The following is a 16,956-nucleotide window of genomic DNA, read 5'->3' as shown; positions in this document are numbered from 1 at the left end:
GACCCCTGGACTGTGTTGCCTATCGGCCAATTAGTATTCTCTCTTCTAACTACAAAATTCTCACGCAATGGCTCCAAGCAAATATTCCCAATGTCATCACCCCTGATCAGACAGGTTTTGTACCAGCCAGGCAGGAGTTTTATAGCATGCGTAGACTCTTTACTATAATCTATTCTTCTCGCTCTCTCCAGGAAGCGGAAGTTGTGCTTTCTCTTGATGCTGAGAAAGCCTTTGATCGGATCGAGTGGAAATACCTTTTTGCTGTTCTGGACAGATTTGGGTTTGGCCCAACACTCACCTCTTGGATTAGACTTCTCTATACCGCTCCTAAAGCTTCAGTACACACCAACTCTACAATTTCAAATTACTTTCTCCTCCATCATGGTGTGAGGCAGGGCTGCTGCCTTTCACTATATTTGTTTAAACTAACTATTGAGCCCTTGGCTATCACTCTCAGGGCGGAGGGGAACATAACTGGAATCATGAGGCGGGGGGGGTCTATCCATAAGACCTCGCTATACGCGGACGAGCTTCTCCTCTACATATCTAATCCATTAGCATCCTTACTGCGACTTATAGATATGTTTTATCATTTTGGAAGGATCACAGGTGATAAATTAAACTTTTCAAAACGCTTGTTTTTCCTGTCAATCAACTAGCCTTAAATTTGAGTTATGACATTTTCCCATTTAAAGTAGAACAGCAATCCTTTACCTATTTAGGAATCTCAGTTTCTCACTCTTACAGTGATTTATATACCCATAACTTCAAAAATCTGTTGGACACTACTAAGTTTGTCAGGGTGGGTCCTGGCTCGGGGCAAACTTATGGGTTTGTATCCTATTGTCATCTGCCTCCCCTTATTTGATCCTCTTGGTTGCCCTTTAATGATCATTTTGTATTGTGTTTTCTCTGGTTCTGTTTATTATGTATCTTTGGCATTTTATTATCTTGTATTATTTTTGTTTTTGGTATTGTTTCCTGTGATCATTTTTTTGTCATTCCACTATCTGTTTTGCTGTAGATTCTGGTTTTGTTTCTGTTCTTTCTTTATTTTCTGGTCATTCCATAGTTTAGTTTCTTATTTTCTGTGATGGTTATTAGTTATACTTCGGACACATTCTGTTCTACTTTGGGTTATAATCGGTTCTATCTTATTTCCCATGTTTGTGATGTCATATTCAGATTTGGTTCAAGTTGTGTTTATAGTCTTATTCACAATAAGACTATAAACACTTCTTGTGCTATTTTTAGTCTACAGTATCACTCTGTTTCCTAGTTTGCCCTTTGTTTTGTTCACGTTTCCTGTTGTTGGTCTGTGGGCACGTTATACTTCACGATTATCACCACTGGTTTTCATTCATTGACTCCTCTTGCTTTTATCTGCTTTGTTTTCTCTCTCTCTCTCTCTCTCTCTCTCTCTCTCTCTCTCGCTCTCACGTCTCATCCCGTCTCTTTGCTTTACCAGACCACACCTCCTTCCAGAACCCTTGATTACACACGCACCTTGTTACATCTCCTGTTATTTATGCCCACACTTCCCTCACTGTGGTGCCAGCTTGTTGATCTTTGTATCTTCATTCCAGCCTTGAATTCATCTTGTTTGCCTCAGTGTTTATTGACCTCATTCTGTTTATCCAGATTTTGCCTTCTGCCTCAGCCTCTGATATTGTGTCTCTCTGTGCCTTTTGACCTCAGCCTGTTCCTGACCATATATTTTTGCCTTGCCCTCATCTGTACCTTTGCTACGCTGCCTGCCTTTCTGTGTACCGGACGCTGGACTGTTTGTGAGATAAAGTTTATTATTACATCTTACGTATATCGTCTGAGAGTTTGCATTTGTGTCCACCCACCTTCTGTGCCATGCGACCACGTATCCTGACAAAGCTAGGTCTAGTTAAATGGACATCTTTCCCTATGTCCCTTGCAGGCAGGATTAATGCAATAAAAATAACAGTGTTGCCTTATTTCTTATATCTATTCCAAATGATCCTGTTGTTCTTACCTAAATCTTTCTTTCGGGAGCTTAATACCCATATTTCCTCTTTTATTTGGCATGGGTCCACCCCAGAGCTAAGTGATCTCTTCTGGAAATGCCCAAATCAATGGGAGGGCTAGGTTTACCTAATTTTCTTTTTTTTATAACTGGTCAGCAAATATTGCCAAGTTAATTTACTGGATCTCAATGTACAAAAGCAAGAGGGGTCCCATTTGGGCATAGAAGTTTTTTCTTATCTGGACACGCCTCTCCCATTTCTTGATTGTGCTCTCCACTGCCTATAAAAGTTAATAGCATAAAAAAATCCAGTTGTTAAAGAATCTCTCTAAGCTTGGTTCCATTTCAGAAAACATTTTAATTTTGGTGCTATGTGTAGGTATATGCCCCTGTCTGGAAACCATCTATTTCCAGTATCTCAGAGTGACGCAGGATTTCAAGTATGACACAATAAGGGTCTATCTTTTTTAGTGACTTGTTCTCAGATGGCATCTTTCTAACATTTGAAACCCTTCAGTGAGATCATGCCAAGAGACCAAGAACACACTTCTTTAGAAACCTTCAGGCCCGAAGTTTTGCCAGAAGTCACTACTCATTTCCATACATTTGAGGCAAGGACACCCGTGACATTATTGGACTGGGACCCAGTCGCAAGAGGCAACATTGCTAAACTATATAAAACATTGGATATGTCTTCTTTGGGCAAAATTAAGTCTGTGTGGGAGCAGGATCTCAATATTGAGATTGGAGCTGAGATTTGGGAGCCTGCTGTACAGCGTATTTACTCAACCTCACTCCGTATAAGACAGTCTAATCTGGTTTAAGATGCTGCACAGAGTGCATTTCGCTGGAGTTAAGGTGTCCTGGTGTTATACAGATACAGATTCTACATATATTAGATACCACTAACAACCTGCAACTACTGGACATATGGATGAATGTTCATCCCTACACTCGTTCTGGAGCAGTATTTTTGATGCCTTCTCCACTAACAGCTATATTTGGTGTGTCAGACAAGGACATGAACATAACTACCCCTCAATCTCATTCTGTGGCCTTCAGCTCGCTCCAGGCTCGGAGGCTTGTCCTTTGTAACTGGAAGTCTGAGAAGTCTCAATCATTTATATCCTGGGTTAAAGAAATGTTATCTGTAATTCCACTGGAGAAGCTTAGATATAAAAAAAAAAAAAAAAAAACCAATTTTATTTATATAGCACCAAATCACAACACACAGTTGCCCCAAGGTGCTTTATATTGTAAGGCAAAAGCCATACAGTGATTACAGAAAAACCCCAACAGTTGAAACGACCTCCTGTGAGCAAGCACTTGGCGACAGTGGGAAGGAAAAACTCCCTTTCAACAGGAAGAAACCTCCAGCAGAACCAGGCTCAGGGAGGGGCAGTCTTCTGCTGGGACTGGTTGGGGCTGAGGGAGAGAACCAGGAAAAAGACATGCTGTGGAGGGGAGCAGAGATCAATCACTAATGATTAAATGCAGAGTGGTGCATACAGAGCAAAAAGAGAAAGAAACACTCAGTGCATCATGGGAACCCCCCAGCGCTCTATTGGGGTGATATGGTACTATGAGGTCCCTAAGATAAGATGGGACCTGATTATTCAAAACCTTATAAGTAAGAAGAAGAATTTTAAATTCTATTCTAGAATTAACAGGAAGTCAATGAAGAGAGGCCAATATGGGTGAAATATGCGCTCTCCTTCTAGTCCCCGTCAGTACTCTAGCTGCAGCATTTTGAATTAACTGAAGGCTTTTCAGGGAACTTTTAGGACAACCTGATAATAATGAATTACAATAGTCCAGCCTAGAGGAAATAAATGCATGAATTACTTTTTCAGCATCACTCTGAGACAAGACCTTTCTAATTTTAGAGATATTGCGCAAATGTAAAAAAGTAGTCCTACATATTTGCTTAATATGCGCATTGAAGGACATATCCTGATCAAAAATGACTCCAAGATTTCTCACAGTATTACTAGAGGTCAGGGTAATGCCATCCAGAGTAAGGATCTGGTTAGACACCATGTTTCTAAGATTTGTGGGGCCAAGTACAATAACTTCAGTTTTATCTGAATTTAAAAGCAGGAAATTAGAGGTCATCCATGTCTTTATGTCTGTAAGACATTCCTGCAGTTTAACTAATTGGTGTGTGTCCTCTGGCTTCATGGATAGATAAAGCTGGGTATCATCTGCGTAACAATGAAAATTTAAGCAATGCTTTCTAATAATACTACCTAAGGGAAGCATGTATAAAGTGAATAAAATTGGTCCTAGCACAGAACCTTGTGGAACTCCATAATTAACCTTAGTCTGTGAAGAAGACTCCCCATTTACATGAACAAATTGTAATCTATTAGATAAATATGATTCAAACCACCGCAGCACAGTGCCTTTAATACCTATGGCATGCTCTAATCTTTGTAATAAAATTTTATGGTCAACAGTATCAAAAGTAGCACTGAGGTCTAACAGGACAAGCACAGAGAAGAGTCCACTGTCCGAGGCCATAAGAAGATCATTTGTAACCTTCACTAATGCTGTTTCTGTACTATGATGAATTCTGAAACCTGACTGAAACTCTTCAAATAGACCATTCCTCTGCAGATGATCAGTTAGCTGTTTTACAACTACCCTTTCAATAATTTTTGAGAGAAAAGGAAGGTTGGAGATTGGCCTATAATTCCATAATTCCATAATTCCATACCATAAGTCAAAACAAGATCTAAAGTATGATTAAAGTGGTGGGTGGACTCATTTACATTTTGAGCAAAGCCAGTTGAGTCTAATAATAGATTAAATGCAGTGTTGAGGCTGTCATTCTCAGCATCTATGTGGATGTTAAAATCGCCCACTATAATTATCTTATCTGAGCTAAGCACTAAGTCAGACAAAAGGTCTGAAAATTCACAGAGAAACTCACAGTAACGACCAGGTGGACGATAGATAACAACAAATAAAACTGGATTTTGGGACTTCCAATTTGTATGAACAAGACTAAGAGTCAAGCTTTCAAATGAATTAAAGCTCTGTCTGGGTTTTTGATTAATTAATAAGCTGGAGTGGAAGGTTGCTGCTAATCCTCCCCCTCGGCCCGTGCTATGAGCATTTTGACAGTTAGTGTGACTCGGGGGTGTTGACTCATTTAAACTAACATATTCATCCTGCTGTAACCAGGTTTCTGTAAGGCAGAATAAATCGATATGTTGATCAATTATTATATCATTTACTAACAGGGACTTAGAAGAGAGAGACCTAATGTTTAATAGACCACATTTAACTGTTTTAGTCTGTGGTGCAGTTGAAGGTGCTATGTTATTTTTTCTTTTTGAATTTTTATGCTTAAATAGATTTTTACTGGTTGTTGGTGGTCTGGGAGCAGGCACCGTCTCTACGGGGATGGGGTATTGGGGGGATGGCAGGGGGAGAGAAGCTGCAGAGAGATGTGTAAGACTACAACTCTGCTTCCTGGTCCCAACCCTGGGTAGTCACAGTTTGGAGGGTTTAATAAAATTGGCCAGATTTCTAGAGATGAGAGCTGCTCCATCCAAAGTGGGATGGATGCCGTCTCTCCTAACAAGACCAGGTTTTCCCCAGAAGCTTTGCCAAATATCTATGAAGCCCACCTCATTTTTTTGGACACCACTCAGACAGCCAGCAATTCAAGGAGAACATGTGGCTAAACATGTCACTTCCGGTCCGATTGGGGAGGGGCCCAGAGAAAACTACAGTCTGACATTGTTTTTGCAAAGTTACACACTGATTCAATGTTAATTTTAGTGACCTTCAATTGGCGTAACCGGGTATCATTACTGCCGACGTGAATTACAATCTTACCAAATTTACGCTTAGCCTTAGCCAGCAGTTTCAAATGTCCTTCAATGTCACCTGCTCTGGTCCCCGGAAGACAATTGACTATGGTTGCTTCTCAAAACAGAGTCGCCAATAACCAGAGTTTGTTCCTCGGCGGGTGTGTCGCCGAGTGGCGAAAAACGGTTAGAGATGTGAACGGGTTGGTGGTGTACAGGGGGCTTCTGTTTAGGACTACACTTCCTCCTCACAGTCACCCAGCCGGCCTGCTTTCCCGGCTGCTCGGGATCCGCTGGGGGACAGCTAACAGCGGCTAAGCTACCTTGGTTCGCACCATCTACAGGGGCCTGGCTAGCTGTAGGATTTTCCAAGATGCGGAGCCGAGTCTCCAATTCGCCCAGCCTGGCCTGGCAAAACACCGCTGTGCTCCGGAACAGGAAGTGATACAATACCGCAGTGAAAGCCAACCACCAGTAGAGGCCACATGACCAAAAACTGGGAAGGGAAGTAACAGGCGGAAAACAGAATGAGAAAAACTAGCAGGAGGCTGGACACCCGGCGTAGCCTGATGCTTAAATATGTCGGGGGACCGGCTTAAGACTAGCTCAGGGGGGTGGCCATGACGCCTATCAAAACACATGACTGGATTGGGGACCTGATTATGGGGTGAACTGGACACATCAACGGAGTTGGAGGTACCTATAGGGCTTGACTTGAGGCTGGAACATGGGGAACCACCAAGGGAGAGAACTTGGCACTTCAAAGTGGAGACCACCAAATGGAGATGCCATAGAAACTGATACAGCAACAAAACCCCAAAAATTGGAGTAACCCAATGAGCAGGAAAATCCCATTCAGTCCTCCAGATCCAGTTCCTGACATCAAACCACTCCCACAAGTGTGAGAACCAGAGGCTGTATGTACTGAGTAGTGGCTAAACTGAACTAGTGAGAGCATTAAGAAGAACATCAAGGGAGAGTTTAAGGGAGGCGGTAAGGTGCTTACTCCAAAAATATGAGTCTTGCACCAAAATTGTTCCAAGAACTCCAGGAACAGAAAAATCACCCTTAGTCTCATTATCCCAAACAACATCCCACTCTAAGAAGTACAGGGACTGAAGATTTAACATACACAGAGGAGACTTTAACCATTTACATAGAGTGTTAATGTGGGCAGGAAAAAAAATGAGATTAACTGAGGCACACAGGTGCAAAATCCATGAACCCAAAAGGGGCAACACCCAGTTGCATGATGAAGAACATGGCCAAAGAAAAGGAATCTCACCATAGCCTGAGTACTTCTTGGAGATCTTCTTCTTCAAAAATGAGTGATTTTCCCCGATAACTTCATATCAGATTAGAACCGAAAAAATTATTTGGGAACCAAAGAAAGGACTCAGATGGAGTAGAGTTGAATCCCACAGAATGACTACTTTTCACCAGGGAGAACCCAAAGAATGAAATAATTCTGTAGCTTATCACCACACACATGGTCATCATTACTGAAATTAAACTCTTCCAAGAAAACGCCCTCAGGAACAGATGTGGCACCTTTAACCGATTTTCAAATTATTTTCAAGAAAACCATCTCAGGTGAAATTGTGGCACATTTAACAGATTTCTCACAGTCTCATGGGCATGAACACAGATCAGCATAAACCAAATAGAAAAAGAAATGTCACTGACTGTTCCTTTAATACTGTCCACAAGCATCTTCCCGTGGTGGCTCTGGACCGGCAGGACTGATCGGCGGCGTGTGTGTCGCGCCCGCAGGTGCCGTTGCTGGTCATGAAGAGGCTCTTCCAGCAACCGCCGAGGGTGGATCCGCGGCAGGGCTGGAGTCGATCGCAGGTGGCAAAGAGGCAGGAGCTTCGTGTGACGTCATCAGCGAGGTGGCCATGACGCACGCCAAAGCAGAGTCTGAGCATGCTGCAGGTGGCAGAAAAGCTGGACTGGAAGACGTAGTTGCTGCAGGCCCATGTGGCGGCATGTCGAATACTGCCGCAGATGGCTCGGTGCGCGCCATGTTGAATTCAGCCGCTGCTGGCGAGGAGCGAGCCATGATGATTACAACTTCTGTTGGTACAGTGCATGCCGAGACGAAACTGACTTCAGGAGGCGGGGCGTGTGCCGCGACCAAGGCTGGGCACACAGGAGATGTGGGTGGCTTGACGTGATCATGGGACATGGTCGTCTCTGGGCTCCAGGGTGACGTGACTTTTCCTGATGGCTCTATTTCTGATTTTGGTGGTAAGTGATCAACTGACGTTGGAGTAATCGCAAAAGAGGGTCCGGGCAAAACTAGAGCTGAGGTGATCTCTCTGGCTGGAGCTTGTGATTCAGGCTGTAGCGCTCGCAGCCTCTGAGGCACTGGGACTGGGGCTACGTGGAGTGGCCACGCTGTGGAACCAGCGACTGGAACGCATGGCCCTGCTGGATCTGGCAGCGTCATCTTGGACACCGCTTGGGTTCTCCATGGTGCTGGCTTCGGGGGAATCTGGAGCATGACTGGATTTTCTGACTGCATTATCAGAACAGAGGGCAGAAAGTAAGCAGCTGACTTTGGTGTTACTTCGTGCCTGGGTGGAACGATGTTGGTGTCTGAGAGCGTGATGATGCGTGGTTTCTCCCAACAGGTGGCAGTAAGCTCAGATTCAAACAGAAAGTCCATGGGTCCTCAATGCAGGATGGGATGCAGGATGCTTATACTGCGTTTTAATATCTCTCAGCTCAGGGAATCTGGTTAACAGCTCTGATTCAGCTAAAAAGATCTTGTTGAGTGCCAAAAAAATGTGCTGTTTGCCCTGCTTACTGCAACAGTCCTGATAATCAAAAAATAAGTCCTGTATCTTAAATAAGGACGTAGCCATGTCCTGAAGTGCTAACTGCTCAGACTCAGGATCATTGCCCTCGCCCATATCCATCCAGTCTGACTCATTGTCATCAGATGGCAGATAGGCCTCAGGGTGGCTCATCCAATCTGGGAGCATCTGTTCACAAAACACATTATCCAAGCCCAGAAGATCTGGGAAATAGTCAAAAAGCCATGGGTTTGAATTAACAAGATCCCAGGCTTGCTGCAGATAATCACATTTCTCTCTGGTAGCGTAACAGTCACCAAAACAAATGAAGAAAAAGGAGAGGTCAGCATAGCACAAAATAAAACATTAGCATATTGTGACTCAAAGGGCTTTACCCAACCACTAACCATGAGCCAAAAAAAAGTGTTTGTGTTATCATTCATATTCTCTCAAAAAGCCAAAAAAAACAAAAAAAACAAAACAAAAAAAACCCTGCATTTTTTGTTTTGTGAATTGTTCTGTAAATTGTGTTGGTATCATGGCCCAAGCAGAGGGTCACCCCCTTGAGTCTGGTCTGCTTGAGGTTTCTTCATCAAATCATCAGAGGGAGTTTTTCCTTACCACTGTCGCCTGTTTGCTTGCTTACTTGTGTGAAGCGCCTTGAGGCAACTTTGTTGTGATTTGGCACTATATAATGAAAATAAATTGAAAATTAAATTGAAATTCTTTATTGGACATAACTGCATTTGTTTTGCTCTTTCTGTTGCCCATCGAGATGTTTCTGCTTTTCCTAAAATGTATGTCACAGGCTGAGAAATGCAGAGAATTGCAGAGTAAGACATTTCATGGAAATGTACCAATTAACTCGCTCAGCAAGAGGGATAATTAGCAATAAAATACATCAGAGACCACTAATTATTACCTAGTGTGCGGATAGACTTAAACCATGAATACTTTGATGTTGTGTTGCTAAGTGGGACATGTCCTTTAAGTTTGAAAATGTAACTCTCTCTCTCTCTCTCTCTCTCTCTCTCTCTCTCTCTCTCTCTCTCTCTCTCTCTCTCTCTCTAGGTCATGGTGATGGATGCGGGCAGTCAAAACGATTCAGTCTTCTGGATGACATGGTGAAAGAACTGGGTTCCCACCTGTTACAAGTCAGTCCAACAACACAGATCCCAGCTAATTACAAACCTCCCAACCTGCTGTGTCTTTCAAATCTGGGTCATCCTACTTACCAAACTCGATCCACAAGCCTAATTCTAGTCGTACACACATGCACATGCTCGTTCTGATGTCAGAGCCAGAAAACCATTTCAGCAGAATTTATGTCATGAGCAGCAACAGACTGCAGGTTAACATGACCTTAAAAATGAACTTTTGTGTAGTTATAAATGAATTATTTTCTGAAGTATCCCACAAATTGACGTTTACCTTTTTGAAGTCAGACGACTCTCTGCACTAAAATAACCCACCTTACTGTCAGTTATTCCTCCTTGGTAAAACAAAGGCAGTTTGTCCTTGTTGCTATGGCAAGTAGCAACACCCCAACAACATGCACACACACACACATGCAGTCATGCACGCACACACACACACACACAAATTTTTTGAACAGTCTAATATTAATTTTTTTTCACTTTCTGTAAATAACTTTGATACATTTTTCTTCATGTTTTGCTTTGGAATAGAATGTGCAGTGTTCACATTGTATTTGTGTGTATGGAAATAAAAGCTGTTTTAAGGATTTTGAACTTTACTCACTTTTTAAGCACATTGATATTATTTTGAATACAACTGTACATATTAAAATGTTCCATGTGGGCTGTTTTCATGCAGGTGCTGTCGGGCACACGACAGTGAAGGAAAAAACCCGACATGCACAGAACATGTGCACACACAGAAATATGGATAATAGGAAAATATGTCTGCGATGGTGACAGCTTGTTATTTAGTTGTTAGTTAGTGCTAGAGGTTATCATAACAGTAATCGTGGCTCAGATTATGTGTCTGACGTGTCGGTGCGTCCTTTCAGTGTCAGTTGAGCTTCATGTCCACTTGTGCTGAATTGACATCGGAACTTTTTGAGAAGCCCAGAATGAACCATCAGTCACAGTAAAAGTACAAGACAAAATTCTCCCCCTGATCTCTGTTCAGTTTTGAACACACACAAAATGTTCTGATGAACTCTGGAAACATCAGCTGACAAGGAACTCATTTAGCATTTTATAACAGTGCTTTATAAAATGAACTTTATATAAGGCTTTGTGACATGAAATGGCTGGACACAATTGCTAAGTTCAGACAGAGTGGATTTGTTGAAAAAGGTATACTAGAGTAACAAGCAGGGTTTCCGTACACAAAAAGGCAGTCCAGAATGAGCAACAGTAGCAGGTTCATAAGGCAGAGGTGTGGTCCAAAAAACAAGCTGGTGGTCATCAAATCCCAGAGAGGAAGGGCGGGATGAGAAAAATACAAAAAGCAAGGCTGGAAGCGAACACATGAAGCACAAGGATCTGGCGGCGAAGACAGTGAAGAGTGAGGCTTAAATGAATGAAGTAATGATGAGGTGATGAGGAACAGGTGTGCAGGGGCGGTCCAAGGTGGGACGTGGAGAACAGAAGGGAACTGCCCACAACCAAACACCCAAGTGATAGACAAGAGGAAACAGTGACAAAAAACCCCCCACAAAATAAAAAAAGACAAACACCATGCAAAGCCCAAGAACTGCTCCCCAAAACAAATAAACAAATACAACAAATTCACCATACACGTCAAACTCCAAACCTGACACAAAAAACACAGCACACACCCCTAGTCATTGTGTGCCCGTTGGATGGTCATGGTGTGGTCTGTGTGGTGTTTGTGTGGTCTGCGTGGTATTTGTGTGGTCTGGGTGGTGTTTGTGTGGTGTCTGTGTGGTCCGTGTGGTGTTTGTGTGGTCTGCGTGGTGTTTGTGTGGTCTGGGTGGTGTTTGGTGTTTGTGTGGTCTGCGTGGTGTTTGTGTGGTCTGGGTGGTGTTTGGTGTTTGTGTGGTCTGCGTGGAGTCTGTGTGGTCTGGGTGGTGCTTGGTGTTTGTGTGGTCTGGGTGGTGTTTGTGTGGTTTGCGTGGTGCTTGTGTGTACTGCGTGGTGTTTGTGTGGTTTGTGTGGAGTTTGTGTGTGGTTTGCGTGGTCTTTGTGTGGTCTGCATGGTCTTTGTGTGCTCTGCGTGGTGTTTGGTTGGTCTCCGTGGTAGTGTTGGTGTGGTCTGTGTGGTGTTTGTGTGTGGTCTGCGTGGTGTTTGTGTGATCTGCGTGGTAGTGTTTGTGTGGTCTGTGTGGTAGTGTTTGTATGGTCTGTTTGGTGTTTGTGTGGTCTGTGTGGTAGTGTTTCTGTGGTCTGCATGGTGGTGTTTGTGTGCTCTGTGTGGTAGTGTTTATGTGGTCTGCATGGTAGTGTTTGTGTGGTCTGCATGGTTGTGTATGTGTGGTCTGTGTGGTATTTGTGTGGTGTTTCTGTGGTCTGTGTGGTGTTTGTGTGGTCTGTGTGGTATGTGTGTGGTGTTTTTGTGGTCTGTGTGGTGATTGTGTGCTCTGTGTGGTACTGTTTCTGTGATCTGCGTGGTGTTTGTGTGGTCTGTGTGGTGTTTGTGTGGTGTTTCTGTAGTCTGTGTGGTGTTTGTGTGGTGTTTGTGTGCTCTGTGTGGTGTTTCTGTGGTCTGTGTGGTAATGTTTCTGTGGTCTGCATGGTGTTTGTGTGGTCTGCATGGTGTTTGTGTGGTCTGTGTGGTGTTTGTGAGGTCTGTGTGGCGTTTATGTGGTCTGTGTGGTGTTTGCGTGGTTTTCTGTGGTCTGCGTGGTGTTTGTGTGGTGTGTGTGGTGTCTGCATGGTGTTTGTGTGGTGTTTGTGTGGTCTGTGTGGTGTTTGTGTGGTCTGAGTGGTGTTTGCGTGGTGTTTCTGTGGTTTGCGTGGTGTTTGTGTGGTCTGTGTGGTGTTTGCGTGGTCTGCGTGGTGTTTGTGTGGTCTGCGTGGTGTTTGCGTGGTCTGTGTGGTGTTTTAGTGGTCTGTGTGGTGTTTGAGTGGTCTGTGTGGTGTTTGTGTGGTCTGCGTGGTGTTTGTGTGGTCTGCATGGTGTTTGTATGGTCTGTGTGGTGTTTCTGTGGTCTGCGTGGTGTTTGTATGGTCTGTGTGGTGTTTCTGTGGTCTGCGTGGTGTTTGAGTGGTCTGTGTGGTGTTTGTGTGGTCTGCGTGGTGTTTGCATGGTCTGTGTGGTGTTTGAGTGGTCTGCGTGGTGTATGTGTGGTCTGTGTGGTGTTTGTATGGTCTGTGTGGTGTTTCTGTGGTCTGGGTGGTGTTTGGTGTTTGTGTGGTCTGCGTGGTGTCTGTGTGGTCTGGGTGGTGCTTGGTGTTTGTGTGGTCTGGGTAGTGTTTGTGTGGTCTGTGTGGTGTTTGTGTGTGGTTTGCGTGGTCTTTGTGTGGTCTGCATGGTCTTTGTGTGCTCTGCGTGGTGTTTGGTTGTTCTCCGTGGTAGTGTTGGTGTGGTCTGTGTGGTGTTTGTGTGTGGTCTGTGTGGTGTTTGTGTGATCTGCGTGGTAGTGTTTGTGTGGTCTGTGTGGTAGAGCTGGACTTCCTGACCAGCTTGTTCAGTCTCTTTCTCTCCCACTCTGTGCTGCCCGGGGCCCAACAGACGACAGCACAGAGGAGAGCAGAGGCTACAATAGAGTCATAGAAGGTCTTAAGCAGAGGCCTGTTCACTCCAAAGGATCTCAGTCTCCTCAGGAGGTGGAGGCGACTCTGGCCTTTCTTGTACAGGGCGTCAGTGTTGTGAGTCCAGTCCAGTTTGTTGTTGAGGTGAACACCCAGGTATTTGAAACTGTCCAAGGTCTCTATGTCCTCCCCCTAGATGTTCACCGGTGGTGGTTTCCTCCTGAAGTCGATCACCATCTCCTTCATCTTACTGGTGTTGAGACACAAGTGGTTGCGCTCACACTAGTCCACAAAGTCTGTGATGACCAACCAGTACTCCAGCTGGTTCCCCTCAGACACATAACCCACAATGGCGGAGTCATCAGAGAACTTCTGGAGGTGGCAGCTGTCCGTGTTGTAGGTGAAGTCTGATGTGTCAAGGGTAAAGAGGAAAGGCGAGAGGACGGTGACCTGGGGGGCCCCAGTGCTGCACCTTACCACCTCAGACTGACAGCCGCGCAGCCGCACGTACTGCGGGCGGTCAGTGAGGTAGTCCATGGTCCAGGTGGCGAGATGTCCATCCACACGTGCATCCTGCAGCTTCCCCTGCAGCAGCGCCGGTCAGATGGTGTTGAAAGCGCTGGAGAAATCAAAGAACATGACTCTCACAGTGCTCCCCCCGGTCTCCAGGTGTGTGAGCACCCGCTGCAGCAGGTAGTCATCTACCCCGATGTTGGGCCTGTAGGTGAACTGCAGTGGGTCCAGGATGGCGCTCACCACGGTGCGGAGGTGAGACAGGATGAGCCGCTCCATGGTCTTCATAAGGTGGGAGGTCAGGGCAACTGGTCTGTAGTGGGCTGGTTCCTTGGCGTCCGGTGTTTTGGGAACTGGGACCACACAGGAGGTCTTCCACAGGGTGGGGACCACCCCCAGGCTGAGGCTCTTGTTGAAGATGTGGCTGAGCAACTCACAGAGTTCATCTGCACAGGTCCTCAGCAGCCTCTGGGAGATCCCATCAGGTCCTGCTGCTTTCCTCTGCTTCAGCCGCAGGAACTGGCCTCTCACCTCGGTTGGAGTTACAATGAGGGGGAGGGGGAAGCTGGGGTGTGAGCTGAGGTGGGCTGGTGCTGAATACAGTGCGGGCAGAGGAGGGACAAAGTCCGGGGTGCACTGGAGGTGACCAGGGGGAAGAAGGTGGGGGGTCAGAGGGACTGGAGGGCTGGCTGCTGGAGACGCGTGGAGAGCCGAAAGCAGCTGGGGGGGTGGGGTGGGGGGGGCAGGTGTGGAGGAGCCAAAACGGTTAAAGTAATTGTTTAGCTCCTCTGTAAACCGAGAATCTCCATCTGCAGTCCTGCTGGCATCCTGCCCAAATCTGGAGGCGGTCTTGAGGCTTCTCCACACGTCCCTGACAATGTTCTGGGCCAGCTCCTCCTCCTTCTTGGCTGCCTGGATCTTCCACTGGAGCTCCTGTTGGACTCTACGCTGCTCCTCCCTGTCTCCTGAGTTGAAAGCCCTCTTCTTGTGGTTCATCAGGACCTTCAGTTCGGGGGTCACCCAGGGGTAGTTGTTGGGAAAGCACCGTACCCTCCAGGTGGGCACAGTGCTCTCCACACAGAAGTTCATGTAGTCAGTGACACACTGGGTCAGGTTGTTGATGACTTCACTGTGAGAGTTTTGAAACATGCTCCAGTCTGTGGTTCTGAAACAGTCCCTCAGCCTCTCAGTGGCCTCTTCAGTCCAGAGTTTCACTGACCTTTTGTGTATTGGTTCTCTTTTCACCCTGGGTGTGTATTGGGGGAGCATGTAGACGAAGTTGTGATCCGAGCGTCTGAGCGGGGGGAGGGGGGCAGAGGTGTAAGCATCCTCCACATTAGCGTAAAAAAGGTCCAGTATTCTATTGTCCCTGGTTTTACACGTGACATACTGGGTGAATGTGGGAAGGGTGGTGGAGAGGGAGGCGTGGTTAAAGTCCCCGGTGATGAGGTGAAGCGTGAAACACTGGATGGCAGTACTTTGTCCCACCTACAACAACCAAAATAAACGACAGGTGGAAATGAACCTCACCGTGTCTTCTTATTCTTCTTCCGTCGAGTTTATTGGCAGTTTGAAAACCGACACGGTGCATTACCGCCACCAACTGTTTGGGTGTGAAGCTTTAATGGAGTCTGACGTCCTCACCTGGTCATTGTAAACAGACAGCTTTTCAAGTACAAACAAATAACAGTATTAACCAGTTACCAATATTTTAAACAAGAGCAATCAGATTTCTGACGTCTGCAATCCGGATCCAGATCACCTCCAAAATCCAGTGGAGTCTTCCATGTCCTAATACTGTATCTATCTGTGGTGAAATTTTTGTCAAAATCTTTAGTTTTGACGAAATCCTGCTAACAGACAGACAGACAAATAATAAATTCCGGTGACACCACACCTGAATTTATTGAATATTTTGCTGGTGTCTTGTTTTTGCACTTTGTAGTTTCTTCACCATCTGCTCATTCATGTCAATATTATTTTTCTGGCTCAGAGGACAGTTTACAAGGTCTGTCCGTAAAGTATAGGTCCTTTTTATTTTTTTCAAAAACTATATGGATTTCATTCATATGTTTTTACGTCAGACATGCTTGAACCCTCGTGCGCATGCGTGAGTTTTTCCACGCCTGTCGGTGACGTCATTCGCCTGTGAGCACTCCTTGTGGGAGGAGTCATCCAGCCCCTCGTCGGAATTCCTTTGTCTGAGAAGTTGCTGAGAGACTGGAGCTTTGTTTGATCAAAATTTTTTCTAAACCTGTGAGACACATCGAAGTGGACATGGTTCGAAAAATTAAGCTGGTCTTCAGTGAAAATTTTAACAGCTGATGAGAGATTTTGAGGTGATTCTGTCGCTTTAAGGACTTTTCACGGTGCGAGACGTCGCGCAGCGCTCTCAGGTAGTGTCATCAGCCTGTTTCAAGCTTAAAACCTCCACATTTCAGGCTCTGTTGATCCAGGACGTCGTGAGAGAACAGAGAAGTATCAGAAGAAGTCGGTTTCAGCATTTTATCCGGATATTCCACTGTTAAAGGAGATTTTTTTAATGAAAGACGTGCGGGCGGATTGCAGCGTCGGCTCGCAGCCGCCGCGACGCTCCGTCACAGGAAAAACACCTCTGTTGGAAGCCTTGAGGACAAGTTGGAACATCTCCAGCTGATAAACAATTTCTCATATACTCACTCCACTGAAAGCCATCAAAAGCCAACTGGATTTTAACAAATGGTTATCAACACGGAGGTGTTTTTCCTGTGCTGCCGCACCGCGTCGGCTGCGACCTATACTTTACGGACAGCCCTCGTATATGGATAAAAAATAAAGTTTGTAACTTGTTGTCTACCTTCCTGAGGTGTTGTTTGTTTTTCTACAACATTTCTCTTGAGATTATTGAGCCATTTATCGGGCTGGGCGCATCACACCAGAAGCAAGAGCTGCTCGGATCATCTACCCACCTCAGCGGCTGCAGTGCCAGTCAACCGATACAATATTCCAGGATTGTAAAGGATCTTCAGACATGGCCTTAACTTAACTTAACCATGACTTAAGATACATCCACTAGTCAGAAACAGACTCAGGAATCAAACTGCTGATTGATAGGTACCAATGTGCCAAAGGCTCTGGAGCCACTGGAAGTGATCTGTAGT

At 45.2% G+C, this 16,956-nt stretch overlaps 1 protein-coding gene across 1 annotated transcript in view; it reads left to right on the top strand.

Annotated features, from left to right (window-relative positions):
• Positions 1-16,956, top strand: part of sim2 (SIM bHLH transcription factor 2) — a 266,456-nt gene that overhangs the window by 52,301 nt on the left and 197,199 nt on the right. The window contains exon 2 of the mRNA XM_034177491.1: positions 9,690-9,772. Within this exon, the coding sequence (XP_034033382.1) occupies positions 9,690-9,772 (83 nt within the window). The remainder of the gene's footprint in view (positions 1-9,689; positions 9,773-16,956) is intronic.

This window comes from Thalassophryne amazonica, chromosome 9 (genome assembly GCF_902500255.1).
Source record: "Thalassophryne amazonica chromosome 9, fThaAma1.1, whole genome shotgun sequence".
Lineage (NCBI taxonomy): Eukaryota > Metazoa > Chordata > Actinopteri > Batrachoidiformes > Batrachoididae > Thalassophryne > Thalassophryne amazonica.
Note: the sequence above shows the minus strand (reverse complement) of the source record. Positions and strands in the feature narration are given on the sequence as shown.